Source organism: Stegodyphus dumicola, chromosome 4, assembly GCF_044657685.1.
Source record: "Stegodyphus dumicola isolate Sdum_Otavi_A_Nest chromosome 4, ASM4465768v1".
Taxonomy (NCBI): Eukaryota; Metazoa; Arthropoda; class Arachnida; order Araneae; family Eresidae; genus Stegodyphus; species Stegodyphus dumicola.
In genome coordinates this window covers 19,717,083-19,744,862 of record NC_140771.1, presented here as the reverse complement: position 1 = coordinate 19,744,862, position 27,780 = coordinate 19,717,083, and the positions used below count along the sequence as shown (strand labels likewise).

General features: G+C 33.4%; 1 protein-coding gene across 1 annotated transcript in view; it reads left to right on the top strand.

Annotated features, from left to right (window-relative positions):
- LOC118188757 (hemicentin-2-like) overlaps nucleotides 1–25,619 on the top strand; it is a 425,265-nt gene extending 399,646 nt beyond the window's left edge. Inside the window, exons 10-12 of the mRNA XM_085814240.1 lie at nucleotides 8,364–8,500; nucleotides 21,143–21,231; nucleotides 25,341–25,619. Of these exons, the coding sequence (XP_085670366.1) occupies nucleotides 8,364–8,500; nucleotides 21,143–21,229 (224 nt within the window). The 3' untranslated portion in view covers nucleotides 21,230–21,231; nucleotides 25,341–25,619. The remainder of the gene's footprint in view (nucleotides 1–8,363; nucleotides 8,501–21,142; nucleotides 21,232–25,340) is intronic.
- The last annotated feature ends 2,161 nt before the right edge of the window (nucleotides 25,620–27,780 follow it).

The window sequence follows — 27,780 nt, the reverse complement described above, 5'->3', positions numbered from 1 at the left end:
ATATGTATTATAAAACGTTTCCTAAATTTTTAAATAATAATAGTTTAATTTTACTGGACCCGCACATTTCACACCGTTTTAGAAAGCAATATTACGACACTTTTCAAACTTAAGCATAAAGAGTCCAGTAGCAGTTTTTATCAGTTTATACTACTGAGAAAATGTTGTTGTGATGTTCTTGTTGTTGTTACTGATCCTTACCGGTTAGCCATTAGGCTAGAACAGATCCATGAGTCCAAGAACCTTTAATATTTCCTAATACGAAGGTAGGTCTTTTCAACAGGTCCTCTTTTACAAGTCCCAAACAGGTGAGAAGTTGTTCAGGAGTGAAATGATCAGTATTACATTTCCTACAGATGGGTTAGATCTTATTTTCCCGGTCATATTTAAGGCATTTCATATGTCCACCGAGGAACCACGTCAAAGCAGTTTATTGAGCACGATGACCCCCAAAAGCAATAGCATCTTCCAGCTGCCTGCCAAAGTACCTATCATGAGCCTGAGGGGAATGCTAAGAAGAGGCAATAGTAGATTTAACACTCGAGCAAATCTCCAAAAACGTCAGGGTGCTGGTAGTCATTAAAGTATCTTCCTTGGACATCACCCATTTCATTACCACTGAGACCAGTATGTGAAGAGGTCCATTGCAGAGGTACATCATGATAAAAAGAGAGATTTTGCAGTTAAGCCAAAATAGAGAGTGAAGTCTTATCAACAATATGAGTCCAATTTTGCAGATGCTAAATAGACCTGCGACTGTCAGTCAAAATACAGATATCTTTGTAGGCAGTGCAAGTGTATGAAGCCTAAAGTTGCTCCTAAATTGCCAGGTTTTTTTTTTTTGTTGTTGTTGTTGTTGTTCCTGAAAAATTTTAAAATCCATATTAAATGAGAAATATTAATACGCTTTCAACTGATAACTAGTAGAGAATATAGCTTACCAAAAGTAGTACAGTAATCAAAATCCCTAACATTGCATGGAGTTATATTTCGCAAAACTATTCTTTATTTATACTTTTGTACAAATTCATTCATCTGATGATATTTCTTTTGCACTTACAAATATTAAAAAAATGCAAAATCAATATCATTTCCGTTCAGTTATTTTATTAGAGAAAACATATGAACGCTGCATAAACCCCACTTACAAATTTCCGCTTTAGAACGATTCTTAAACTATTTACAAATAACTGCTTCAGTAATGCTTTAATTTTATATGATGTGGTAAAGTTTTAAGAATCTGTATCAGCACATGAAATGTAAATCGTCCATGAATCTTAAATACGTGCTTTTTAATTAGCAACCCAGTGAAACGCAGCTTGTCTTCCTTCTCCTTTGATGATTCTTCCCATCATTCGCACGATTAACCAGCTTTACGCTCTCACGAAACTTTGTCGATGGCAAATAAATATACAATTCGCGCTCAAGCAAAATTTGGAAGACTTCTAACGCTCAAGATATAATTTATTCAATTAAATATTTACGAAATTACGTCTCTTAGGTTTTGCGAATGTTTGAAGTTATTAGTTAATTTTGTTAAGTTACTTAACTACGTTTACTTGAAAGAAAATGAATTCTGCATCTGGTTAAACCTCATTTCGAGATGCGGGCAAAAAACGTATTAACACAAGTTTATTGGTTTAGAGTTCTTATAATCGTTATCTTTATCAATTTGCTGCGTGTTTGTATAGAAATCAAAAATTGTAACCATAAAGTTAATTTGGAAATAATTAGCTTATTAATAATGAAAATTAAATTCGTTATCTTCCAAAACTAATTACGATTTCGTCTGGGCAAACAGAGCGTGAACAAACATGAATGCACTCTCCTGACTTACGCATTTACCAAATAGAATTGATAGGCGTTATTCTTGTGTCAGGGTATTTTTTATAATTTTATAAGGATTTATTTATTTTTAACTAATAAATTATTTTATTTTAATTATTTTTACTGTATTTCTCGCTTTCCGTTTCCCTGCCATAATGTTAATTTCTAGCTCGCATGTACTCAAATGGGATAGAAAACAAAAAGTACATATTTAGAGGAAGGTTTTAGCTTGTAAAATCAAAGCGTGTTCCTCCTGCTTAAGGCTATATTACTAGTTGAACCTCTTGATAGCAGTTAATCTGCAGCGTTACGTTATTCTGGCCATTAGGCTTGTCAGGCCGATATTAGTTCTGAGTCAACTTGCGGGCATTCTGTAGCCTTTGAGCTAACTTCAGATTTACTTAGTTAAATTAAATTATTTACTTTTAAGTTACATCATAAATGCTGGCTGGTTCTGTAAGCACAAGCAGTGACTTCTGTTAATCTACTAATTTTAATAAAAGGGTCTTCTACACCAAGTCTTTGTAGCAATTTCATGACATAGCGAATCGCTGGAAGTCGCTAACGCCTTCCAGAGTTCTTATCTAGTTCATGTTACTAAAGAGGGAGAGACACTATAACTTAATTTCTCTTTTTAATTTTTTAAAATTAATTACAGGAATGCAAATTATTCAATAACAATGAGATAAAATATCGCGTTATCGTAGTTAATATATGTCTTCCCAAATTAACTAATAAATGCGCTCTTTGTACTACTAAGATTCATTCTTACCTGAGATGCCTACTAGAATTAAAAGGTATTCCTCCCAGCTTCTTAGCATGTCTTCGTAGTGTAGTGGTCATCATGCTCGGCGCGTGTTCGAGTCCCGGCGAAGGCGTTGCTCATTTTTCATCTCATTTACTTCCGTCTAAGCAACCACGTTTCAGTGTTTCGTCTAATTTCCTCTAAGCAACCACGCTTCAGTATTCCAAGCCGAGTCCCTCACACTCAAAGAAGCAGCACTATGGTTAGGGACGCAACCAAGCATCTCACACTTCATTCTTCACAGATAGCATGAGCGTTCTGAATGCACTGAATTCCTTTCCTCCAAAACATCCGCACACGGCAGCACTTAGAAAGATCCTCTTGACATTAGGCTCCTCCATCCCTTTAAAGATCAACTGGATAAAAGGACACACCGGGCAGAAAGGCAACGAACGAGCGGATGAACTATCTAGGACCGCAGCTCTCAAACCAGAAATTGACAAGGAAGTTCCGCTTTCCGCAGAAGTTGCAAAAAGGCTCCTCAAGACAACATCCCAAGAGACATGGTCACCACGATGGCAGGAAGAAAAGACAGGAAGATTTACTTCATCTTCCCAATACCTACTCTCAAGAGGCTCAGATGCAACCGACTCTTCCTCCAGGCCTGTACCAACCACGGGAAATTCCCAGCGTATTACATACTATTCCTCAGACGGGACGTAAACTGTTCTTGCAATTTTCGCGGGGAAGACGCGGACGCACTTCATTACCTGCTTTCCTGCCCTCTGAAAGAGCACCTTCGACAGCAGTTTTTTTCCTTCCGACTACATCACATATCCTATGAATGGCCTGTTGACGTACTATTACTGCAACAAGGGCATCATAGAGATAATGAAGCAAGTGAATGAAAATAATTATGTCCAAGAAACTGAAGTCTAATGTAAAATGTAAAATATAGAAAGGCAGCCTAACCGTCGGATTGCTAGCAATGATTAAGATCACTTCCTAACCCTGTAGTGCCATTAACTTAGTTTGGCGGAACAGGTTAAGAAAAGTGACCATATATCTCTTCTGCTTCTAAAATAACCTAATGACTCTACAGTGGTGTCCGAACTAAAAAGTGGTGAATGAGGATTCTTCCCCACCAGGATTTGACGATTGGGTCCTCTAAAACGTCAATCGCCCTATATAAGGTATTTCTTCCGCCTTCTTAGCATGCCTTCGTAGTGTAGTAGTCAGCACGCTCGGCGCGTATTCGAGAGGCTCGTAGTTTGAGTGCTGGCAAAGGCTTTGCTCATTTTTCATCTCTCCTGCTTCTAAAGCAACCTAATGACTCTACAGAATAAACTGAGTATTTTGGTAGACTATTGGTAGGTGTTATGCTATCCTTTAACAGAAAGTATGTTAATATTATTAGCATACACAAAATTGCATGAAATGTACGCATACAATTTTTTAAATTGTTATATAATCGTCTTGAAATGTCAGAAAAACAAATTCAGTTCTTTTTATCCGGCAATATGTTAGGTTATTTTTAAAAGTATGAAGCTAAGCACAATATACAGTGGTGGCCAAAACTGTGAACACTTTTGGAAATTTTTGTGTTTTTTAACTTTGTATGCTTATAGAAAATGTTACGTTTCGCAAAATGCAAACTTCTATATATCATTTTAAAGAGAATTTATTACTGAATTCAATACAAAACACAAAATTCAATTATTTGGAATACGAAAAAAAGTTATATGTACTTTAATATAAATAAAAATCACAGTTATGAAGTGGTTTGTAATGTCTAGCTTTCCTGGCCAATCACTGTTCTTGTTCTGAGAACCAATCAAATGTTAGTAACTGCCAGTAGAAGCTGACATCATGTTTACACTTGAACAATTCCTTATTTTGCTTTGTTCTGTAGAAGGAGGACCTGTTTCTTATACACTGCAATTACAAGTAGGAATTTTTGTAAAAATTTCTAATATTTAGTCAAGAAACAACGACATCAAATAAAAGAGTAGATTGGACACCTAGAAAGAGATGTAATATTATTGTGTTACGAGAAAGTGGTCTTTCCTATGCTGAAATTGCAAGACAGGTGGGTGGTTCAGTGACTACATTTGGAGTCCGAAAGTTTTGTTTACGATATCAGGAGACAAATTCAATAAAAAACAAAGAAGGAAAAGGCCGAAAAAGGTGCACCACATTTATTGATGACAGAAGAATAAAAAGACTATGTCTCCAAGATAGAAAAACGTCATCAGCGGCCATCAGAAGTGATCTGAATGATGCTGGTGTTTCTGTCAGTTCAAGAACAATCAGGAGAAGATTAACAGATGTTGGACTGAGAGGTAGAATTCCACGAAAAAAGCCTTATCTTAATTTTCCGCAACGAAAAAAAAGACTACAGTGGCAAAGGAACACAAACACATTAATGGGGCAGATGATCAGTGGTCATAAGTTATATGTAGTGATGAAACTAAGATATCGTTATTCGGTAGTGATGGGCGAAAATATGTAAGACGTAGAATAGGAAAAGAGCTACATCCTGACTGCATTCAAGCAACTGTGAAGAACCCAGTTAGTGTTATGATTTGGTCATGCATGTCAGCAAATGGTACTGGTCGCCAGCAAATGGTACTGTCATCGATGGGACACTGAATGCCAGAAAATACATTGACACTATTCTAGAACGAAAACTTCTACCTTCCATTAGAGATCTCTTTCCCAACAATGCTTCGTTTATTTTTCATCAGGATTCTGCTCCTTGCTACACGGCCAAAATATCGAAAGAGTGGTTTCGTACAAAGAGCATTAAATTGTTGTCATGGCCAGGAAACAGTCCTGACCTCAATCCTATCGAAAATTTGTGGCACCGTTTGAAACCTCTTGTCCGACTGAGGCGCCCATCAATTAAAAGGGAACTAATTGAGGCTATAATTGTTTCCTGTCATCATGTAATAAACGAAAGAAGAGCTTAAAACTCTTGTCAGCTCAATAAAACGTCGATGTGAAGCTGTAATCAAAAATAAAGTGTACCCTACTAAGTACTGATAACTCACTGCAATCATCACTATCTAATGTATATCGATAACTATTATCGTTTAACTTTTTTTATATTGCAAATAATGGAATTTTGTGTTTTGTATTGAATTCAGTAATAAATTCTCTTTAAAATGATATATACAAGTTTGCATTTTGTGAAACGTAACGTTTTCTTTAAGCATACAAAGTTCAAAAACATAAAAATTTCCAAAAGTGTCCACAATTTTGGCCACCATTGTAAACGCTTGAGTTATTTGTAGATTAGTTCAATTTACCAAAGGTTTATTTACATACTTGTTTGTATATATAACATAAATAACTACAAAAGTAAAGGTAATTATTTCCTTTTCCAAGTACTAAATTATACACTGAACATTATTGCACATAGCTAATACGTAATATTGATTATCTGAAGCTCTTTTTCTAACCTTTATGTTCTCTAGCGATTTACTTCCCCCTTCTTTCAAAGTCAACTGTGGAAAACAATGGTAATACTTTATGCAGTACATTTAGCTATAAAGTTTGTCCCCCCCCAATGGCAGATTGTGAACAATTACAAATGTAACCCAGTCCATTAATCTATACAAGGCCGGATGTGGTGGTCTCTTTATTATGGAGGCACCTAATAGATGGGCCACCATCGCCTTTCCTATGAAGGGACGGACTATTACAACCATGCCTTCTCCGGAATTCGAATCCAGGCCCTTCGGCATCGCAGTCAGCTTCCCTGACCACTATACCGACTGAGCGGCAAATATAAAGTAAATGCATAAATTTTAGTGAAACTAATTTTATGTGAATAACAGGAGTTATTATTGAGAATGTTTTTAAAGATTCTCAATAATTAAATTTTCAAATATGTTTTGGGAATTTATTTGATCTAGAGTTTCAAATTCAAAACTACTGCACATTCGCAAAACAAAGGAGACCGACATAAGAAACTGATAATATTTTAACTGTGGAAAATAAATTCTAACAGTAATTACGTGAACTATTCAATAAATATGTATACATATTTGCGGAACAGTTATTTGTGGGACTCGAGATTCCGCTGAATTTTACGCGTCAAAATTTCATGACTTTGGATGGTCTACTTGTTAATTAAGTACTCTGTTACTGTAATCTATGCAACAACTATTGCAGCAATTTATCTTCCTAGCACGTCTTGACTGATTACAGCCGAAAACATCGCGGACGAAAACGTGGCGGAGAAAACAACGCAAGGCGAATATGTCGTGGTACGAAACATCGTGGGAGAAAAAAAAAGCAAAGAGGAAACAAGGCAGTTCTAAAGCATCGTGGTACAAAATATCGTCGTCAAAAATAAAGCGGTTCAAAGACTTCCCAGTTTAAAATTATCGTGGCCAAAAATATCGCGGTAAAAAATAAAGCACCTACAAATTTTCGCATGCTTTTGTTTTCAGGTTTTAAATGCATATTCGCATAAATGTTTGAAAGCGCAAGAAATGTTAAAGACACTTTAAGAATAAACGGAAACAAAAGAAGTCATAATTTTCACCAAATCAATTTCGGATTAACAAACGTGAAAAAAAGTAATTTAATAAGTAACTGAACAATTTTTATAGAGATAACCCTCATACAGTTAATTATCTTCCTTTTCGTAAACATTTTAGGCTGTATTTTTCATGAAAAATTATGAGTAAAACTTTATAAAAATGATTAATTTATAATTGACCGTTGTTAATTAATGTAATGTTAATTAATGTAAGGTTAAATAATGTAAATTCAAAATTTGATTCAATGCTGTAAGTTGCATATAAGTTTCTACTCATTTGCAATTTTTAAATGCTTAAATTTCCTTCTTACTTTTTCAGCAAAAATTTAGTAGTTCATTCAAAAATAGGAACTATAAAAGAAAAAATATCCCTCTTTCCTACGTGGGCTCCCAAATCATTATTCGAAAATGCATTTACAGCTTTTAAAACCTCAAAGACGCATTTGTGCGATATTATCGTCGTGCGATGATTTGTAAGTACTTGATTTTTTACCGCGATGTTTTCGACGTCAATGTTTTTAAACTTCGAAGTTTTTGAACCGCTTTATTTTCGAGGACGATATTTTGTACCAAGAGGTTTGGAATTGCGATGTTTTCTCTTTGCTTTGTTTTCTCCCACGACGTTTTCGCCTTGCGTTGTTTTCCCCGCGATGTTTTTGCTACGGTGTTTTCGGCGGACAACTCTTGGCTTGCTATAAAATACAGGATTACAAAGGGTGTTTAGGGATTATAGAAGATTTAGTGTTATTTCAGAGTGCCTGAAGCTGTATTAATAATGTGTTACTATTTTTCCTCTTGTTTTGATAATGAAGATTGTAATTTTATATTTGCATAGTAAAGTTGCACATATAGAGCTTTTCAATAAAAACTAATATTTTAGTCATTTTAGGTGAAATTCTCAAAATTTACAGTTCTAATTAACCAAACCAAAGCGAAATATACCGCTAAATACTATATCTCTATTTTAAAGCTACACTTTTATTTTTGCAAACTTCGTAATAGAGCAATTTATCTATTTAATAATTGTTTCCCTTACTGCTATACTTTTAGTAGGTAATACAAATTACAACGATAAATTCTGTACTGGACTTCTATTGACACATGTATTCCATAAGATAGAGATTATTGTCTTGTTTTAAAGTATAGCTGTAGCATATTCGTTTGCCGACCCTCTTGTTTTATTTCTAAAACTGCTGTCAGAGTATTTACAACTCTCCCGATGAATTTCTGTTTTTTCAGATGGCAGCGAGGAAGTGTGGAATCACTCTGTGATTACTACGGGTGCTGGCATTGTGGCATCCATCTTCATAGTCACGGCTGCGTGCGCCTTCTACATCAGAAGAATATATCTGGAGAAGAAGCATCGACCAATGGGGGTAAGCATCGACCAAGCAATATATATAATTTACATTTTACTGGAAATATCGAGTGCCCTATTAATGTATAATGTATAACGATGTATTAATACTGTAGTAATTCAACATAGTGACAACACTTTTTGATGTAAGTATCACTGTATTGTCATATATTATATAATAAGCATTGGTATTGTAAAAATTGTCAATACGTCTGTCTTGCACCATCTGCCCCTGTTTGGCAATATTGTTTTTCTGGACAGTTCCTGGATCCGAACGGTACCCGAATAGTCAGTGAAATCCGTCCGGGTGTCCAGACCTTGCCCTGCCCTGTCACCTGTGCTTGAACTCAGTATAAATTCTAATACAAATATTTTTTGTATTATTAAGAGCTTTCGGTGAAGTTACTCTTCTGTTTTTGCCAATACAAAATATACTTTATAAATACAGTGCAGCAAATAAAAAAGAAAGATTTGAATGCCCTTAATCAAAATCTATTCTAAAAATATATACTTTTAAATGAATATGGAATAAATATAAAAGTTTGTACTCATTTAGTACATGATTTGTTGAACTTTGACAATCTAGTCAACCCAGTTATTGGAAATAGGAAGAAGGAATAATTCTTCAGTTTCAAGACACATTCCACCGAAAATCAGCTGTTAGGTAAGAACACAGCCTACGCTGTTTGGTTCTTCTGAATAAGGTTCCGCCAATTGCCACAATTTTGTTGCATCCACTGATACAGCCTTAGATCGAAATAACAAGAAATTGGAGTATGCCTCGTATATAACTGTTCCAATCAATGGTTGCATTGTAATTCATTTGAAATTGTAGTTCGCAAAGCTCAATAGATGTTAACTCTTGTCATCATAAAAAACGAATCCTCGCAGTTAAGAGAAAAAGAAAATCTGTATAAAAGTATTTATGTCAAGAAAAAAATCCAACTAGTGATGCTTTATCGCTGAAGAAATATGCCAAATGAAGAAAGTGCCAAGCACCAAATTATTATATATATTTTCTGTAGTAATGCTCAAAATTATTTCATTTTTCACATTTAATTCACAAATAAATTCAAAATTCCTAAGATGTAACTCAAAAATTTAATTATGAATGGCCGTAAAATTTAATAACCTTCTTGAAATAAAATGATTAAAAAACTTTAATATTCGTTGCTTGATTTAATCAACATAATTATTGAAATTTCTAAAAACTATAAAACTTTAATTTGATATAATTGTTATAAAGCAATTATATCAAATTATATCAAAGCAATTATATCAAATGCAACATTTTTAAAATCCGATAAAATAAGAAAAAAAAAAGGTTTCAATATTGAAATTTCAAAATAAATATTATCCTTATGATTCTATTATTATCGAAGCATTTTAGTTGCATTAATTAATAAATAAATTAAATGGCAAAATTAAAATTCTAGAGCTTATAAATAGAAGCACTGGATGTAAAAACGTAAAAGCCATTGCATATACTTCAGTTTTGTTCCACTAAATAATAAATCCAATTTAATTCATTTGAAAATCAGTGGAATTTTGACTTTCGTTTTAGAAGGATCTATTGCTCATAAATCTAGGATTTGTCGAATAAATTGTAAAAATAAATTATAAAACATAAATATGAAACGAGCACCTGAAGAATACAAAAAACAGTAATCCAATAAATAATTAAAAACCATCTGAAAGGTTTCAGATTTTGAAATTACGTTCAAAGAAGCGTAATTTAATTTTTTTAATGTTTTCTGTATTACCATTATTTATTAAATATCATGTTTAACGTACTCAAACTATAAAATTCAGTTCAACAGCAATATCGCATATTAATTTTAAAATGGGCATATCTTTAGAATTTCCGAACACAGTCTTACGCGCTGGAGATAAAAATGTTTTTTTTTTTTCGTACAGTGTTGCCATTTCTCGCTTTGAAATCGTTTAGTTTTTTTTAATCAAAAATTCGTTGAAGTATTACAAAATCTGAAATCGATAATAAAACAAATTTCAAATTCAAATTAGGACTTCCACATGCCCATATTCTATGGAAGATTACGTAATTCAAATTTTGATGGCTCTAGGTACCATTGTTTTATCACAATGTGAGAAACATACATATACGTTCATGCAGATTCTTCATTATTTAATTTCTTTAAATATAATACAGGGCGATAATATTTAGTGGCAACAATTTAAAAAGTGAAACAACGCTTGCCGTCAATCAACGCAAATTTGCCAAAACGAAATTAATAGTCCTTCTGGGTAAATTGTCCCTTTGGACAATAATACTTTTGTTTGATTATAACCTTGCAGTAACGAATGTGCAATTTTATTTTAAAAAAATAAAACTTGTGACAAATTGTAAGTGTAATTTCAAAGAGAAATCGATAAGTTTAGCAAAGCTAATCCATCATCTATAATTCAAAAAAACGAAGAATTTTCGCCATTCTGTCAGCATTCTGTTCAACTTATAAATGCGAGCAAATATTTTCACACAAATAATTGATTTTAAGTACGAACAGAAGCAGCTTTACTACCGAAAATTCATTCAAATTGCCTTGTATTCGTCTTACGAGGACTACTCTAAACTAGACTTGACTAAACTGACGTAACAAGTTCAGCATCAAGGAAGCCATTGATATCGAGGAGAAAAAAAAATAAACTTCATTCATTATGTTTGTTTTCATAATAATTATAATTATAATTTCTATTTTTAAACTTCAAAGCTTATTGCAATGATTTTCTCAATAACATTTATCTCATTATTCACCAAGAAAGACAGTTCTAAGATAGGAAAATACTACTGACCCGAAACACCTTCTTAATACACATATTTTGGTTGAGTTTGACCCGTAACCAAAAAAGGTTGTACGATGCCTGATTTAATTCATTAAATGACAGAAGCAAAATTTTATACTTATTTAGGTTTAATTCGCTGAACATTCAACTTTTTTGCTCAAATCAGTTTTTTCCTTTGAGTTCATTTATTATTATCTGTCATTTTAAATATTATTTACAAATCGTTTCTATTCTTCAAACAAATTTAGTTATTTCTACTTGAATACACTCTTTAAAATATGAAATTTACATAAAGAATTTCAAACTAAAAATATAATTTTCTGTATTCTCAGTGTGCAGAACACTGGAAACAGAAAATCTTACAGAGGGGTTTAAAAGAACTGACGAATCTATGAGGTAAATAGCAATTATATATATATATATATATATATTTCCAGTACCCAAATTTTGGGCGGATAATTTTAAATTATCTTTTAAAATATTTAACTCAAGAGCATGGTTCATTGTGCTAGCAATAAATACTAAATTATTTAATCCTGAAACTGACACGTACCCTCACACAAGAACACCTCCATCGCCATGCCTTGCTGTTCCAACCAAGGTCCTTGGGATTAAGTTCCTCATTTTCTTTTCTCCACACAATTATACGCCTTGGCGATGGGGTCTTCTCATTTTACACGCCTGTCGTAAGGTTTAACAGCCTTTGACGTGGAGATCTCTGCGATTAAAGTCGCCGCCTTGTCACAGTTCCAATGCCAATCTGAAACTTTTTCAAGGGCTGTTATACTAGCAGATTCTAGGGCTGCCCTTCTGACCATTTCTTGATCTGAAGCTTCTGTTTCAGCTGATAATTTGAATATTCGTCTGACCCTTAATGATTTAATTGAAAAACATAGGGAGGGTGCTTTGCAGTGGGTACCAGCACACTTTGGACTCCAAGGTAATGAAATAGCTGACTCCCTGGAAAAGAAGGCAACCAAATTGGCTCAAATAACAGATAAACCAATTTCTTTTTATACCGCCAAACGGTTAATTAAAACATCGTTTGGAGAGGACTGTTGGAAAAACATCAAAGAGACAAACAAAGGCAAGAAATGGGTTGAGGAAATCACAAATATTCCATTAATGACCAAGGGACAGATCTGTTGCCACTTTTCGCCTCGCTACTTGCCATGATTGCCTCTCCAAGCATCCATATCGTATAAAAATACTGAAAAGTCCTCTTTGACCATTGTGCAGCATTCGATAGGAAATGAAAGCGAACCATTTCAGACACTGGCCTGCACTGGGCTCGGGACACTTGTGGGAGAAATACTGAAGAGCCCTCACAAGATGAGGCATTAGTAGGATTAGGCATCACATTTAGTAGGATTATCTTAAAAGAGTGAATCCATAGTTAATAAGTTCAATTTCGAAAAACTGTTTTAAAGTAACTTGAATGTAAATTGTTAAAAATGTTTAACGGGTACTTGAATTAAATCATGAATAACAAAATTTCAATTGTAAAAAGAAATAAATTAAAAGCAAGTAATCCTTGTCATTGATCGGAAATTAGTTCACTTTTCAAGGGGAACAAATCAACTCCTGTTCAATGAACAATAATTAATAAATAAATACGAAGGTGTTTCGTCTTTTACTCAAGTAATAATGGTGATGCCAAACTGACAAATTTTAAACACTTTTAACAATTTACATTCAAGTTACTTTAAAACAATTTTCGGAATTAAACTTCCTACCTATGGGTCCACTAGAGAATTTAATATCATATAACATTATACATATATATACGTATATAATGTTATATGTCTTTATGTTATTAATTATATGTCTTTATATTTAATTATATGTTCTCCGTTTGAGCTGTCAGAGAAAACATTCGAAATTAAGTTACCCCTTGTGTTTAAATTAACCAACCAAGCTTCAATAATTATTTACTAATTAAGTTTTCAGAAAATTATTTCTTTAGAACTGCTTGCAAGTTTCATTTATGAAAACTAATTCTTTCCTCAAAAGAAGTAACTACATATGGCTCAGTTTCCATCTTTCTACTCAGTTTTATTTAGCTTCTAATTAACACAACATGAAGGGAAAGATATTTAATCGATTTTCCTTTTAATATACGCTAAGCTGTTTGAGAATAAGCAATATTCAGGTAGAATTACTTTTGTAAGTGCTCCATCTCAGCCTTTGAAATTTAAATAACAATTAATGATACAAAGCAAATAAATAAGTAAGTATATAAGCACTTAAAAATTAAACAATGAAGTTTCTCAGTGTATTTGGTATTCTTCAATGTTCAATCGCTGCCTTTGCTTTAGAATATATTCCTGGCAATTAGTTTCTTTATTGTATCTTTTGAGCTCTAGATATTAGAGACAAATAGAGTACTGAAAATATGCTTATGTATAACGATGTTTCGGTTTTAATTTCTGATAAAAAGTAATTTTTTTAGTGAGGCAGAGTTACATGGAGTTAATCATAGTAAACATAAATTTTCCTAATTCAGAAGTCAAACAACAAAAATCAGCGTTATATTTACAAAATTTTTTATTAGTATTTATTCGGCGTGTTATTGTGTCTTAATAAATTTTCCTATTAAAGAAAACATTATTTTTAATCATTATTGTAATTTCAAATGAAATTAATCATCCTGTTATAAACATAACTGCAAACGGAATACTATTTCGACTTAGAACAGCACAAAAGGTTAGAAACACTGACACTAAACACCATACGGCGATACTGATCGTCTAAATGTTACCTGCCAGTCTCTTGGGCTGCCCATCGCAGTGGGATATTACCCACCGAACCCGGGACGCTGCTCCGGGCTACCAGAGCCTCACTACTCTTGGACTCGCCAGAACAACAGGCCGGCCAATTAGTGACCTTTCCGGGGCCTTCAGAACCGCCAAGTTCATAAATTTTATACCCCCGTGGCCGAGGCTGCCTAAGTACAGATTCTAGGCAGTAGATACACAGAGTTCTCTAGGTCAACCCCACGGGGGTGCGCTATAGGAAAATTCAGCAATCTTGACTGCACTTACTACAACTTACTAATTTTATTATTACTTACTAATTTTATTAGCAACGCAACTTTTATATACCCCAAACAAATGTTTTTGGGGGGAGCAATAAAACTGTTGTTCAGTGAATCAGAGAATTAATGTCTTTGAATAATTATGTGCTCAGAAATATAATAATTCTATATTAGATTTCAGTGACAAAATTTGAATTTAATTTATTTTAATTGAATTATTTTGCACGTATATCTCCGTGAGTACGATACATGAAGTGTGAATAGTGATGGCCAATCAACGGCGTCCTTTCCTGCATCCTGCAGTGAAATTATTAAAATTATTTGCATGCTTATTCGTGCTGGTTGTAGTCTGTTCTTGATGCTTCTCTTTGGTTATCAATTATCATATATATTTTTTACTTCGCACAATAAGCACACAATAGGAAACTGATTCTCATGAATTATTTTGTTTTTGCTTGGCGTGAGTGTAATTTAATTCATATTGCATTTTAAGTTTTAAAGTTTATAGATATATGAAAATGTATATTCGAAACAGCATTTGGGGTATCCCATGCGTGTAATCTTGAATTACTCTTCTCATATAAAATTATATAGTCTTCTTAGAGAGCATACACTACATACTTTAAAATGACTACTGAAGAATTATCTTCTAGCCCTATGAAACAAAACAAAACTCAGAAGAAAGACGTATATGACCTTTTATTCAAACACAAAATTAGCAATTACCCAACTTGGGTTTACACAAGTCAAGCACTTTTGGCTTAACAAAAATACGCAAAAACATAACGTTAAACACTTTCAAGTGTTGTAGATTAGCCTAACGGCTCATAGAATAATTTAACGTGCAGGAAAGCCTCTGGTTGGTTAGAAAAACCGGCAAGATAAGCTGAATGGCTAGAAGCACCCAACGCCGCAGAATAAAATCGCTAATAATCACGGGCAACGTGAACTGGAATAGACAGACACGCTCTAAAACTAACTTCCGAAACTCTTGCTTATAGCACTTCTTTCTACCTCAATCTGAATAAACGTTTTGCCATCTCATTTACATTCTGGCATGAAGAGCCTGGGTGAAACGAGAGTGATAGAAAAGTACTAAAACTTAAAATTAACCCTTAGTTAAATAAAGAAATCCCACATCGCAATAACATTACTATTTTTTACATGAGAAGATATTTATAACAATAGTTGAAATCAATGTCATTTACTTTATCGAAGGTCTAAGACGAAATTGTTACCGCTGACCTGATTTAAGGAGTGGAGTTAAATTTCCCACGTAATATATTTATCATTAAATACACTATTCGGTTGATTCATGTATTGCATTTTGTTGATTAAGAATTAACTAATAGAGACATTAAAACAAAAAAGCAACAAATAGAAAAGTAGGAATGAAAAAAATTAGAATTAGGATTCTCCACCACCCATTCCTTCCATCATCTTCTTCGGATTATCATGTTCTTGAATTGGAAATAGTTAAACAGAATAGTTAGGATCAACCTTCAGTGTTTATTTTTTAAATTCTGCTATATCCTATCTAAATCTTTTAAGTGATTTTTATGTTTGTTTGTTTCAATTATGTACAGTAAAGGTATCCGACCTCGTACAAAAGACGATTTTCGGTCAAAATTTCGATTTTTTCTTTATTACATTATCTTAAAGAATACATCTTTAGCTATCAAATACAAGTTTCTCCTTGTTGATAGGTTAATAAGAATTGAAGTTATAAGCATTTTTCTGTAACTGAATAAACCGGAAGTTCCAATATTCTGGGCCGGAAGTGAGCGTTTAAATAGATATACCTATTTAGAAACTTTATTTATCATCAAGATTTTGTAAATTATAAACCTGCGTACCAAGTTTAGATATTTTGTAATGCATTTTAAGAATCTGGTGTTAGTTTTTTCCCTTAATTTCGTAATTAGTTTGGCGCAGAGGGTATTCGACGGTGAATGTATGTGTTGCTGCTTTGTCGATTAGCGTTGACAAAGTGCTTGCTTTGAAAGCTATGTCACATTTTTGCATCATTTGCAACAAAATAAACAGAATGTCATACAATCTTCAGCACGACATATGTAAAGCGTAATATAATTGTTTTGTAAATTATAAAGAAGCAGCAGTTGGTGCTTATTCCCTGTTTGAATGATCTATTACATTACGAAAGCTGAAGCACACGGAGTATTACGAGGATGGGGATTCTAAGAGGTTTTTAATTGTGAAAGATATATATGGTAAAGATTCGGTTAAGAAAGTGGAATGCATTGAACATGTACAGAAAAGGGTTGGTAGTGGACTACGAAAAGTAAAATACTCCGCTCCTAAATTGAAAGGAAAAGGTAAACTGACTGATTCTTTTATTGATAAACTGCAGAATTAGGGATTGCAATTAGAAGTCATGTTTCAAACTTAATTGAGATGCAGCAGGTTGTACTAACTGCTTGTTCCATTGTAGCTCTTCTTCGAAGCCTATTCAATAATCAATGAATTGGTGCAACTATGAATGTGTGATTGCAGAAATCCGGAAAAAAAATCAGAAATAAAAAATTAGGCAAAAACCTCTGGTATATCAATATATATTTTTAATTTAAGTAAACCTACATATATGGAGTTGACTACATAAACAAGAGTTATTAAAAAGTGTCTACATGGCAAAACTCAAAATATCAAGGAACGTTTTAATGGCATTTTATTGCAAATTGCTCCGAAAGAAACATTCATAAACTTGCGAATATAGCAAATGTAAGTGTTGGGTTATTTAATGATGGATTTATAGGTTTTCATAGTTAAAGTTTCATAGTATAAGCATTTTCAAAGTTAGGTATGTGCCCTGAATTTTACACTGAGCAGGGAATTCGAAAACTTGATAAAGTGCAAAATCATGACTTTTGGTGGCATTCCACAAGTTTTACAAAAACCCAAAGAAAAAATTACGCTTTGTTCGAAAGAAAAGGTGCAAAGTGTGGGAAGAAAAAAAACAAGGTGTTAAGTTACAAAGCAGGGGAATTTTAATTCTTAGGGATGCTTCTTTCACTAGGAAATTGTTTTATGAAAACTTTAAACTTGTTTTCTGAAAAATGTTTTTTCTGTAAATATTGCCAATGGTAACAGCCATAACTCAAAATTTTATGGATAAAATTTAATGATACTTTCTATACATGTTTCATATTATCTGATGCATGCTCTGAAGCAAAAGATTTTTAAAATATTAATTATAAGTTGAATTGTTACCTTTTATTTTTAGATTTTGGATGCAATAATAGGAAAATATACAGTAAATACTATACATTTTGACATATCTCAAGAATATATAAATATTTCTTAATTATTTTGCTTCATTGCATACAAAACAAGTTTAAATATAAATACAAATTAAAAAAACTGCATATTTATATATACATTACCGTGGATGTTGCCGTAAAGGCAAAATTTAAGCAAAAATTATCCTTTTTTTCCTTATTTTTCAAAATTAAAATTACTTAGCGTTACGTTTTAGATTGTTTTCACTCATTAATATGCTTATCTTCAAATTAATATGTTTATAGTTAAAATAAAAACCATTTTTTAAAAAATGGTACCCGAACGAGTTCGGATACCATATGTTTTTACCATCCGTATGATCTTTTATTGTGTTACCATTATTACTGTTATTATTAGATCTGGCAAAAGTATCTTTCTTTAAAGGGAACTGCTTCCCTAAAAACTCTTGTTTGTTTTCATCCTGCCACATTCCTAATTACTGAAAACACGCTCATCGGTCCACATTACCAACATGCAATTTAAATTGGCCCTTATTTGTGAAGAATAAGTATCACTGAAATAAAGCATCAATAGCTCACATTTCGATTGAATTTCTCTTGGTGTTTTACAGTTTTAAGAAGCGTATGATAAAATGTCCCAGACAAAATCGTTGCTTGAAGAACACTATTTTTTCTTTCAACGTGTAAAACAGATTTTTTTCACCTAATATTAACATTCAAAAGTAATCTATAAACAAATGCTTTGGGTAGTGAACAGAGTTGTATAGATTTGTATAAGATTTCTCACTTTTATGACATAAGTAATATTTCCCTGTAACACTGCCTGCAACCTAATTAAAAATATAAATGTTTCAATTCTAAGAATTAATGTTAGTAAATAACCAATTTAATAGAAACGAATTTCACATAAGATTGCTTATATTTTCCCTTAAATAAGTATACTTTTTTCCTGCTATTATGAAAAAGAACTTTCTAATCCTGCAAACTGAAGCCCTATAAAAGATTTTTCGCCGCCCCGTGTTTAAGCTTTACTTTAGTTTCATTTTACGTATTCGAATAACCTATCTTTTACTTCAAATATGCGTCAACAAATGCACTTTTCGTATTTCAAGGCTATCGTTCATTTGACTATATATCTCTTTTTATGAATAATTTTATAAATACATCTTTCTATCCAAATGTCCATATCTCTTCATAAAATATTCAGTTCAATCTGAAAATTTCGGTTTTCGGCATTTTAAGCTTTATGGACATGCAAAATAACACATACGTACTCGAGTTAAACATAAAAATATTGTAAATTTCGACAAACCTGGAAACATATCTATGACTTTACTTTGATATTTAGATAGGTTTCTTTTGTTCAAAACGAAGGTTATTGATTTTATCTTTCCAAATTATTCGCATCAGTGGATATATTTAATAACTAACGATATAACTGGGACAGCATGTGGCAACATTCGTATCAGTGGATTTAAATAACTACCGATATAACTGTGATTGTATATAGCAACAGCTGAACAATTTTTAGCATTACAGTTCCCCTGATGGGTAGAAAGTCAGCACTGCGTAAATCTGATACGGTGGAAAAAATAACCTTACGGACTGTAGGAAACGGCGTTCGCCAAAGTCCTCATCTCCTTTCTTCTTGCTTAAAAGCAAGATTGTTACGATTGCTACAGTTCCTCTATCACACCATCCTACTAAAATATGTAGGACACCCGATAACAAAACTTATACAGAACTGATCATATTTTAAAAATACATAGGATGTTGATGCAGGTATTCATTTGTATTAATCTTAATAATAACAAAGATGTACTGCATTTTTCGCATTAATTAATGATAATTAGTCCAAAGGGGCTTTGTCCCTGAAGGACTATTGTTTTTGTTTTGCGATTTTGCGTTGAATCAATATAAATGTCCGTTTAACTTTTCAAACTGTTGCCACCCAATGTTAGAGTCCTCCATTATGTTTGAATAAATTAAAGAATGAAAAATCTGCATAAATGTATGTCTATTTCTCGCATTGTGATAAAACAACGGTACATAGAGCCATCGAATTTTGAATGACGTAATCCTCCTACGAATATGGGCATGTGGAAGACCAAATTTGAAATTTGGAATTTGTTTTATGATCGCTTTCATATTTTGTAAAACTTTAACGTACTTTTGAGTAACAAACTCGATTTCAAAGAGAGCAATGGCAACGGGGGGAAAACTTTTTATCTCCAGCGCGCGGAATTGTGTATCAGAAATCCTAAAGATAGGCTCATTTTAAAATAATTTTGCGACATTGCTATTGAACTAAATTTTACGGTTTAAGTGCAAAGAACGTGATATTTAATAAATAAAGGTAACACACAAAACGTTTAAAAAACGCCCCTTTGGACGTAATTTAAAATCTGAAACCTTTCAGATTTTTTTTTTTTTTTTAGTCCAAAGGGATTTCAGTCCCGAAGGACTATTGCTTTCGTTTTGGCATTTTGCATCGGACTCATAAACGTCGGTTCACTTTTCAAACTGTTGCCACAAAATGTTAGAGTCCTGCATTATATTTGAAGAAATTAAATAATGAAAAATCTGCATAAATGATTGTCTATTTCTCACATTGTGATAAAACAATGGTACATAGAGCCATCGAATTTTGAATGACGAAATCCTACTGCGAATATGGGCATCTGAAATCCCAAATTTGGAATTTGTTTTATTATAGATTTTATATTTTGTAAAACTTTAACGAATTTTTGATTTACAAACTCAATGCTTTAAAAGCGAGAAATGGCAACGTTATATAGAAAAAAAATACTTTTATCTCCAGCTCGCGAGACTGTGTATATCGGAAATTCTAAAGATATGCTTAATTTAACATTATTTTGCGATATTGCTCTTGAACTGAATTTTATGGTTTAAGTGCAAAGAACATGATATTTAATAAATAAAGGTAACACTCAAAACGTTAAAAAAACGCCCCTTTGGACTTAATTTAAAATCTGAAAAAATTTCAGACTTTTTTTTTTTTTTTTATTTTATTTTATTTTTTTTTATTTTTCATTTCTTTCTTTCTTTTTATGTTTAAAATTGCTTTTCATAATAAATTTCATTTGCTGCTCTGTACTCGATGCAAGATGTAACTTTATTTATGTTAACATGATTTTCAATGCATATTCTATTATTGCCTTTAAAATTACCATATTTCTCATAAATATTTTAGTTTCATTATTTAATGATTAAGGAAAAAATTTCCATCAGAATAAATTCTAAAACTGTATCCGACAATAAATTGACATTGGTTTCATCGAAATATTATACAAAAACTACGCTATCTCACAAAGCATCTGTTTTAGAAACACCAACAGTATTCTGCTAAATTTATTGAACAAAAATATGATTGCTGCTTGAAACCGAGGAGCTGGTATTAGATTCCTTTGAAATGCAGTTCGCTTTTCTGTAAAACCGATATCAATTTAAAGATGAATGATGTGTCATTTTTAAGAATTTAGACATTTTCTTTATACTGCTGTAAACTGCATAGTGCTGACAAAGCGAAAATTTTATTTCACAGCCAATTATGGAAGAGGATGTCACTATATACAGCAGAGTTCAGTGTCACAACAGTGGACCACAGCCTCGAATTCTTATAGCTAAATGAAAGTAAGTAATGTAAAAATGTTTTAACAACATAAGAATGTTTTTCATTTCAGTTGAGAGAATATTAGGTTATTTGAATTCGGCAAAATCACGAACGCGTATTGCCTAAGAAAAGGAATGCCTTCGAGAAGCATTTTCTGAGGGTGTCTGACTCGTGTTCACATACACAGGAGGAAAACCACGAAATCTAACCATGCAGACAACCCGTTTGATTGTATTCACACCCGAGACAAATCGAACTGAAAGTCGTTATTGTTGTAACTAATCTCACTCGTCTCATCTCATCAGAACAAGCCCACGAAGTTTATCGTGCTAAGGAATACAAGATTACGCCTGTCGTTAGCAAGAGCTTTGGGCACTGTATAAGTGACAGTATGATTTTGCCCAACCAGGTGTTGAGGGAGTGAATCCCACCCTTCTTCCTTTACCACTAAACCGCACGAGAGGACTTTTGCATCCCCATATAGTTAGAATGCGCCTATGCAGAAAACGTACAATATACATTTACAAGCAACCATGTCTTCTCTGTGATTCAAACCCGGGCTCTTTGGTACTGTAGTCGGAGTGACTAACCAATATCTCGTTTGGGCAGCTCAAACTACCAGTATTCAGCTACTTTAACCTTTTCAGCTTTTAGTGAAGGCTGATTGTAAGGAACATTTGGCAAGAAAATCCTTTATTAGTCTCAAAAATTTGCTGATCTGTCATCCTGCAAAAATGAATTTTGTACAGCATTTTATTAAAAATTAAACTTCAAACCTTTTAGTGATTTGTCAACTATTTAGTGAACTGAAAATTTAGTTAACTTGCCAGGTCTTTTAATACTTCTCATCTGATGACTTTCATCATAATAGCAACTATAAAGCATTTTAAAAAATAATTTTGGCTCATAAGCAACTTAGAGAATAACAACCAGAAATATAAAAGGGATCCGTACTTATTAACCATTTTCTGAGTTATATTTCATACAAGAAGACTACTGCGCAGTACTACTTACCTATTCCCATTTTTTTCACGTTGTAAACTGCAATCTGCAACAGCAGATTCCTGGTTGCTATTTATATCGCATGTAACTCAAGTCAAATAAAAATGGAGACAAACTAGTTTTATTGATTCAGTCTGGCTGGTTATTCTACATCCCTGTATTTTCTCTTTGGTAAATTCTACATGTTTTTCCTTTCAGGAATCCGCAATCTGTACCTCAGTCAGAAACGTTATTTTCATAAGTATTTTAATAGTATGTTTATAACTAAATCTCTAAATTACCAAATGCGCTTTTAAAACCAAACAAATTGAAATTTTTCACCATAATTTGTGTTTCCAAAGTAATATCATAACAGATGCAGACCTACGACTTCCAAACTGTCAACTCATTAAAAGAATAAATTGATTTGATTATGTCCAGTAAATGCGCAGGAGTTAACTACGACAGATGAGAAACATCTGTCGAGCTATAACTCTTATATATAAGGTAGGTAGTTAATTTTGAAAACACTTGCTCATTTAAGAATTAAACTTTCTCTAGCAATCCCAAAGTGGATCACATTAAAAACGGCATCAGCAGAGTAACATCAGAATACTCTTATAAATAAAAAGATAAAGCTTATTTCGATTTACTTCTTGTTACTTTTAAAGAAAATAGACGAAACTAAACAACAGATACTTGACGATAATACGCTCGTGTGCAAAATAAAGCTAATTTAAAAAATTATGTTTATTTTTGCCAGAAGTAATGAACCAAGATACTAATTACGCCGCCGAAAAATTAATGCAAATATCGAAATTAATGCAAATATTTGAATCGAATACGTAAGCTTACACATCTGCGGAGCTGTGAGTGTGGAGGGAATATAATCGTACGAGAGGTTTCTGACGATTTGCGAGCTCGTATTTCTTCACGACATTCACCGTGTTTCTCGCAAGTGTTAGGAAAATTTTATAAGATACCAGGTAAAATATGAGTAGACAAGATAGTGGAAGACGGAATAAGATGAATAGATAGAACTGATGGATAGATGGAAAACGGTTAAATGGAAGACGGATAAATGGAAGACGGATAGATGGAAGACGGAATGAGATGGAGAATTGTCCGTAGATTGGATGTAGGCTAGTCACAAGCGCAGGTGGCTATAGAGCTCAATGTAACGCTCAGGTTCGTCCGCAATTCTTGGAAACAGTTTTGCGACACTGGATCCATACCGAGAAGACCTGGACAAGGTCAATAAAGATCCACGACAACGAATGATGAGCGTTATTTGGCACATTCAGCGTGGCAACGCAGGACTGCTACAGCTTTACAACTCTCACGTGAGCTGTATGCTGCCACTCGGACCCGAATATCGCGGTATACAGTTGCGAAGGCTTCACGAGATTGAGCTGTATGCCAGAAAAAGTGCTGTTTGCATCCCACTCATTGTAGTATATAAGAGATAGCGTTTACCTTGGTGGAATACGGTGCTTTTTACAGATCAGTCGAGATTCAGACTGATCACTGATTCTTGGCGCACCTATATCTGGAGAGATCCTGGAACAGAATACCATCCATCTCTCTTCAGCGAAACATTTCATTATGGTGGCGGAGATGATTTGAGCAGACATTATGTTGGACGGCCGTGCACCCTTGCATGTGTTCGACAAAGGCTCCCTGACTGCTATGAGGTATAGAGAGGCGATCTTAGAGCTATATGTTTGACTTTTCAGGAGCACAGTTGGTCCCCTTTAATGGACAATAGAGCTCGTCCACAAATGGTTTAGCTGTGGATGATTACCTGGAAAGCGAAAATATTTGCCACATGGATTGGCCAGCTAGAACTCCTGACCGTAACCGTATACTGAAGGACTTGGATGCTCTTGGGAGCGGAATTTCATCCCCCTCTGAGAACCATCCCGGTGGGGAAAACTGCCTTGCTGTTGGAGTGGGATCGACTGCCACAGGGACTCCTCAACTGCCTTCTGTCCAGTATGCTGTCACGTTGCACAACTTTTCTGCCTGTGAGAAGGGACCATACCACATATTAGACTCGTTTTCAGTTCGATATCAGAAGGTAGTTGCTTGACATCCCTGCACTATGAGCTGTATTGATTATCGTGCGTACATAGAGTGGCTTTTCAATAGTACATATTTTTCTCTGTTGTAAATGTATATTCATTCCAAATTTCTTTAAAATCTAGCCATTATTTTTTCAGAAATTCGACATCATGTGCATATTCTCCCCATTTTCCATATGAGAATAGTGTTGTATAACAAATACTTCATTAACGTTTTCAATGAACCTGGTTCCTAAACCTGAAATTTAAAAATGCCAGAAAGAATTGCTTCGATCATCTTTATCCAATATTTCTTTGTTAAATGGACCAGTTTCTAATGTTTCCATAATGTCCTTGAACAATTTTGCAACTTTACTTATGAGCGCCGTGTAAGAAGTACTACTGTAAGTTTTTTATGTGTTTTTATACGTATATAAACGTTTTTCCCAACAGTTCGATTCGCTTTAATATAAACATAATGTAGGTATGTAATGCATTTAATATAAACATAATTTAGGGAAGTCCCCCATGCCATAAGGGAGCTGAAACGGAACATCCCCAAAGGGAATATTTGGAAAGGAATGCTTCATGATAAAATTATAGGACCACTTTGAATGAAAAAAAAAAAAAAAAACCAAGGTTTACCTCGATACATTTAATTGATTACATTTGTATATAGTTGAAAGACCGTCAATCCGAGGTCATTTTGTCGCATGTCGAAGTTGTGGTATTTGGGTCATTTGTCACAAAAACTAATCTTTGATTGTGAAAATGTGATCGTTCTCAAACGACAAGCTGTCAAAATTGTTTAGGAAATTGCTGAAAACCGGTATTTTTAATCTAATCAAGTGAACAGCTGTTTCATCTGTCATATTAATTAGCGGGCTAAATTTCCTAAATATTTCCTGAATTATTCTGCATATTAAAATATGACATGCGTAAATGATGTGCGAATTGCAAAATCACATTCATATGAATGAACTGCACTTTTTTCCTAACAAAAATATAAATGTATTTGATTTCATATCGTTTATTTTATTATCATATTTCTTTATGTATTCAAATAGATATTTTTTATTCCACAGATGTCTCAGAAACGGTGATAAGTCTGTATCAAAACTTGTATGCTCAATAGATAAACAGCCGTTGAACCAGGAGATCGCCTGTCTGTGTCAAATGTAATTCACGGACTAGATGCGGTATACTGTGATTCATGCTGTTATTAATTTAAGTACTGTATATACTTGACGAAAATCATTATGGAAGAAAAATTTTGAAGAGATTGTTCTCATATTTTACGGAACTGTTGCATGCAGATGTTAATAAGTGTGTTGAAATTCGGAGAAATAAAGAGTCGTTCTTGTAAAAAAAATCATGTTTGTTGCTGACTTTTCTTTCATTCAGTCCGTGTAGAACATTTCCACACAGCTGCTTTTTTCATCTCTTATTTAAATACTACATTTTGGTGAATCGTTTATTAATATAATACCAGTGTGTAAATAAATTTAATATTCATAAACGTATTTTTTTTTCAACTTGAGGCATACTGTTACCAAACATTAAGAAAAGTAAAGTATGCACACCTTCAGCGCACACATTAGTAAAACTTTCAAAGCTTATCTTGAATTGTTTTGGTTTATTTGATTAAACCTAAGCACTCGTATGCTATGTGTCTAAGAGAAAGGTTGCCTTCGTGGAGGGCTTTCTAAGGGAAATTGGTTTATATACACGTTACACATGGGTAAAAACAAAAAAAAAAAAAAAAGCCCATGCAGCCCACCCGTTTGCAGGATTCGAACCCCGGACGCGTAATGGCAAATCGCATATTGAGTTGATCAATGTTAAATGAATTTCGCTTACTGCGCGTGCTCAGAGTAGAATTTGGCGCAACTACAACTTTGGCGGAATTTTAAAAGGAGATAAAAACGGTATATGATTGATATTGTGTTATCTGGGCGTAAACTGTTCTGGGTTTTAAAACTCGTTAGAATGTAAGTTGTTTCATTATTTAGAGTGTAACTATCGATTGTAAACTTCGCGAATTTTTGTTTAAGAAGGATAACAAAATAGAAAACATTAGAAGATATATTAGCTGAATGCTCATTGATTATACTTCTGCGGAAAAAAGGTAATTGAGTATTTACCATACGTTCCATTCGTATATACTTTAGCAAATTAAGGAATAAATCCAGTTTAAATTACTGAATTAAAGTCAAATAACTGATATTAATTCTAATGTTTATGAACAAAATAAACCAAAATGAAATGAAACAGAAACACATGCAATAAGCACACAACAAATTTCTATAGTATTGGCAATTGTAAAAAAAAGGTAACCCCTCCCCCAATATGACTAACAGCCTTGTGTAGGGTTGCTTATGCCCCCTTAGTCGCCAGTATTTCCTCCCACGCCAACGATACACTATTGAGCATGCGCAGTAAGCAAAATTCGATAACATTGATCAACTCAATGTGCGATGTGCTATTACGCACCCCGGACCGAGTTACCAGTGTTCAGCGACTTTACCGCTCGGACGACGGTGAGCCCTTATCTTGAGTTAATGTATAACATAATAGATTTATGAAGTATAGTGGTTCATAAAGAAAGAAAACGTTTTAAAATAACTTATAAAAGGTAGCCCTATAAGCAAGCAAAATGCTGTGTTTTATATAAATTATGTTTTACTGTTATTACTTACACATTTCATTCGTCCAAAAGATACGATTCGTCTTAAAGATTCAAAATAAAATAATTCCGATAAGAGCTCCATAGATTGAAATGTAGAATGATAACAATCTATAAATAAAGGGAAAATAGCTGTAGTTTTTTTTTTTTCTTTATTTGTAATCTCCGTTCTACTGATGCAGTATCCATTTTAGGTTTTACTTAATTCCTTAGAAATTTTAAATACTTTTTATGCATGATATACTGCAATCTTCATTGCTTTAAACACAGCTTAAGAGATCAATGTTGCGCATGAAGACACGACCTGCTAAAATAGCTCTTTCTGAAACATCAGTTTGCAATTTAGGGCAGAAAGAAAAGGAACCCGAGAGACTTGCATCTGGTGCCTTTCCTCAGCTCTCGTAGACTCTGAATTCGGGTAAGTATATGTCTAGTTTTCAAATAAAAATTGAGAATACAGTATAATCGAAAAATATAGTACATTACAACACCTTCGCATGCTTTAGGAAGGATGCCAAAAGTAGATTTTTATTACTTGCGAGTAAAACTTACAAAAATCCGAAGATATATATTTCGGGTTTTAATTATACATAACATAATCCATCAAATAAACGAGGAATAATTATTCCTTTATTAGGCACATGGAAACTTGGGCAAGTCTTTTAAAACTAGATAATATTTGTTATTAGTTTCCACTTTCACAAGCTACCGAAGTGTCCCAAAATTAGCAGTCATAAACTAAAAAGGCATTATTTAGGAATTTCTGCAGCTGTATTAAATATGCCAGTCAAGCTCCCTCAAATATCATTAAAAAATAATATATTTTGCTGTAACAAATT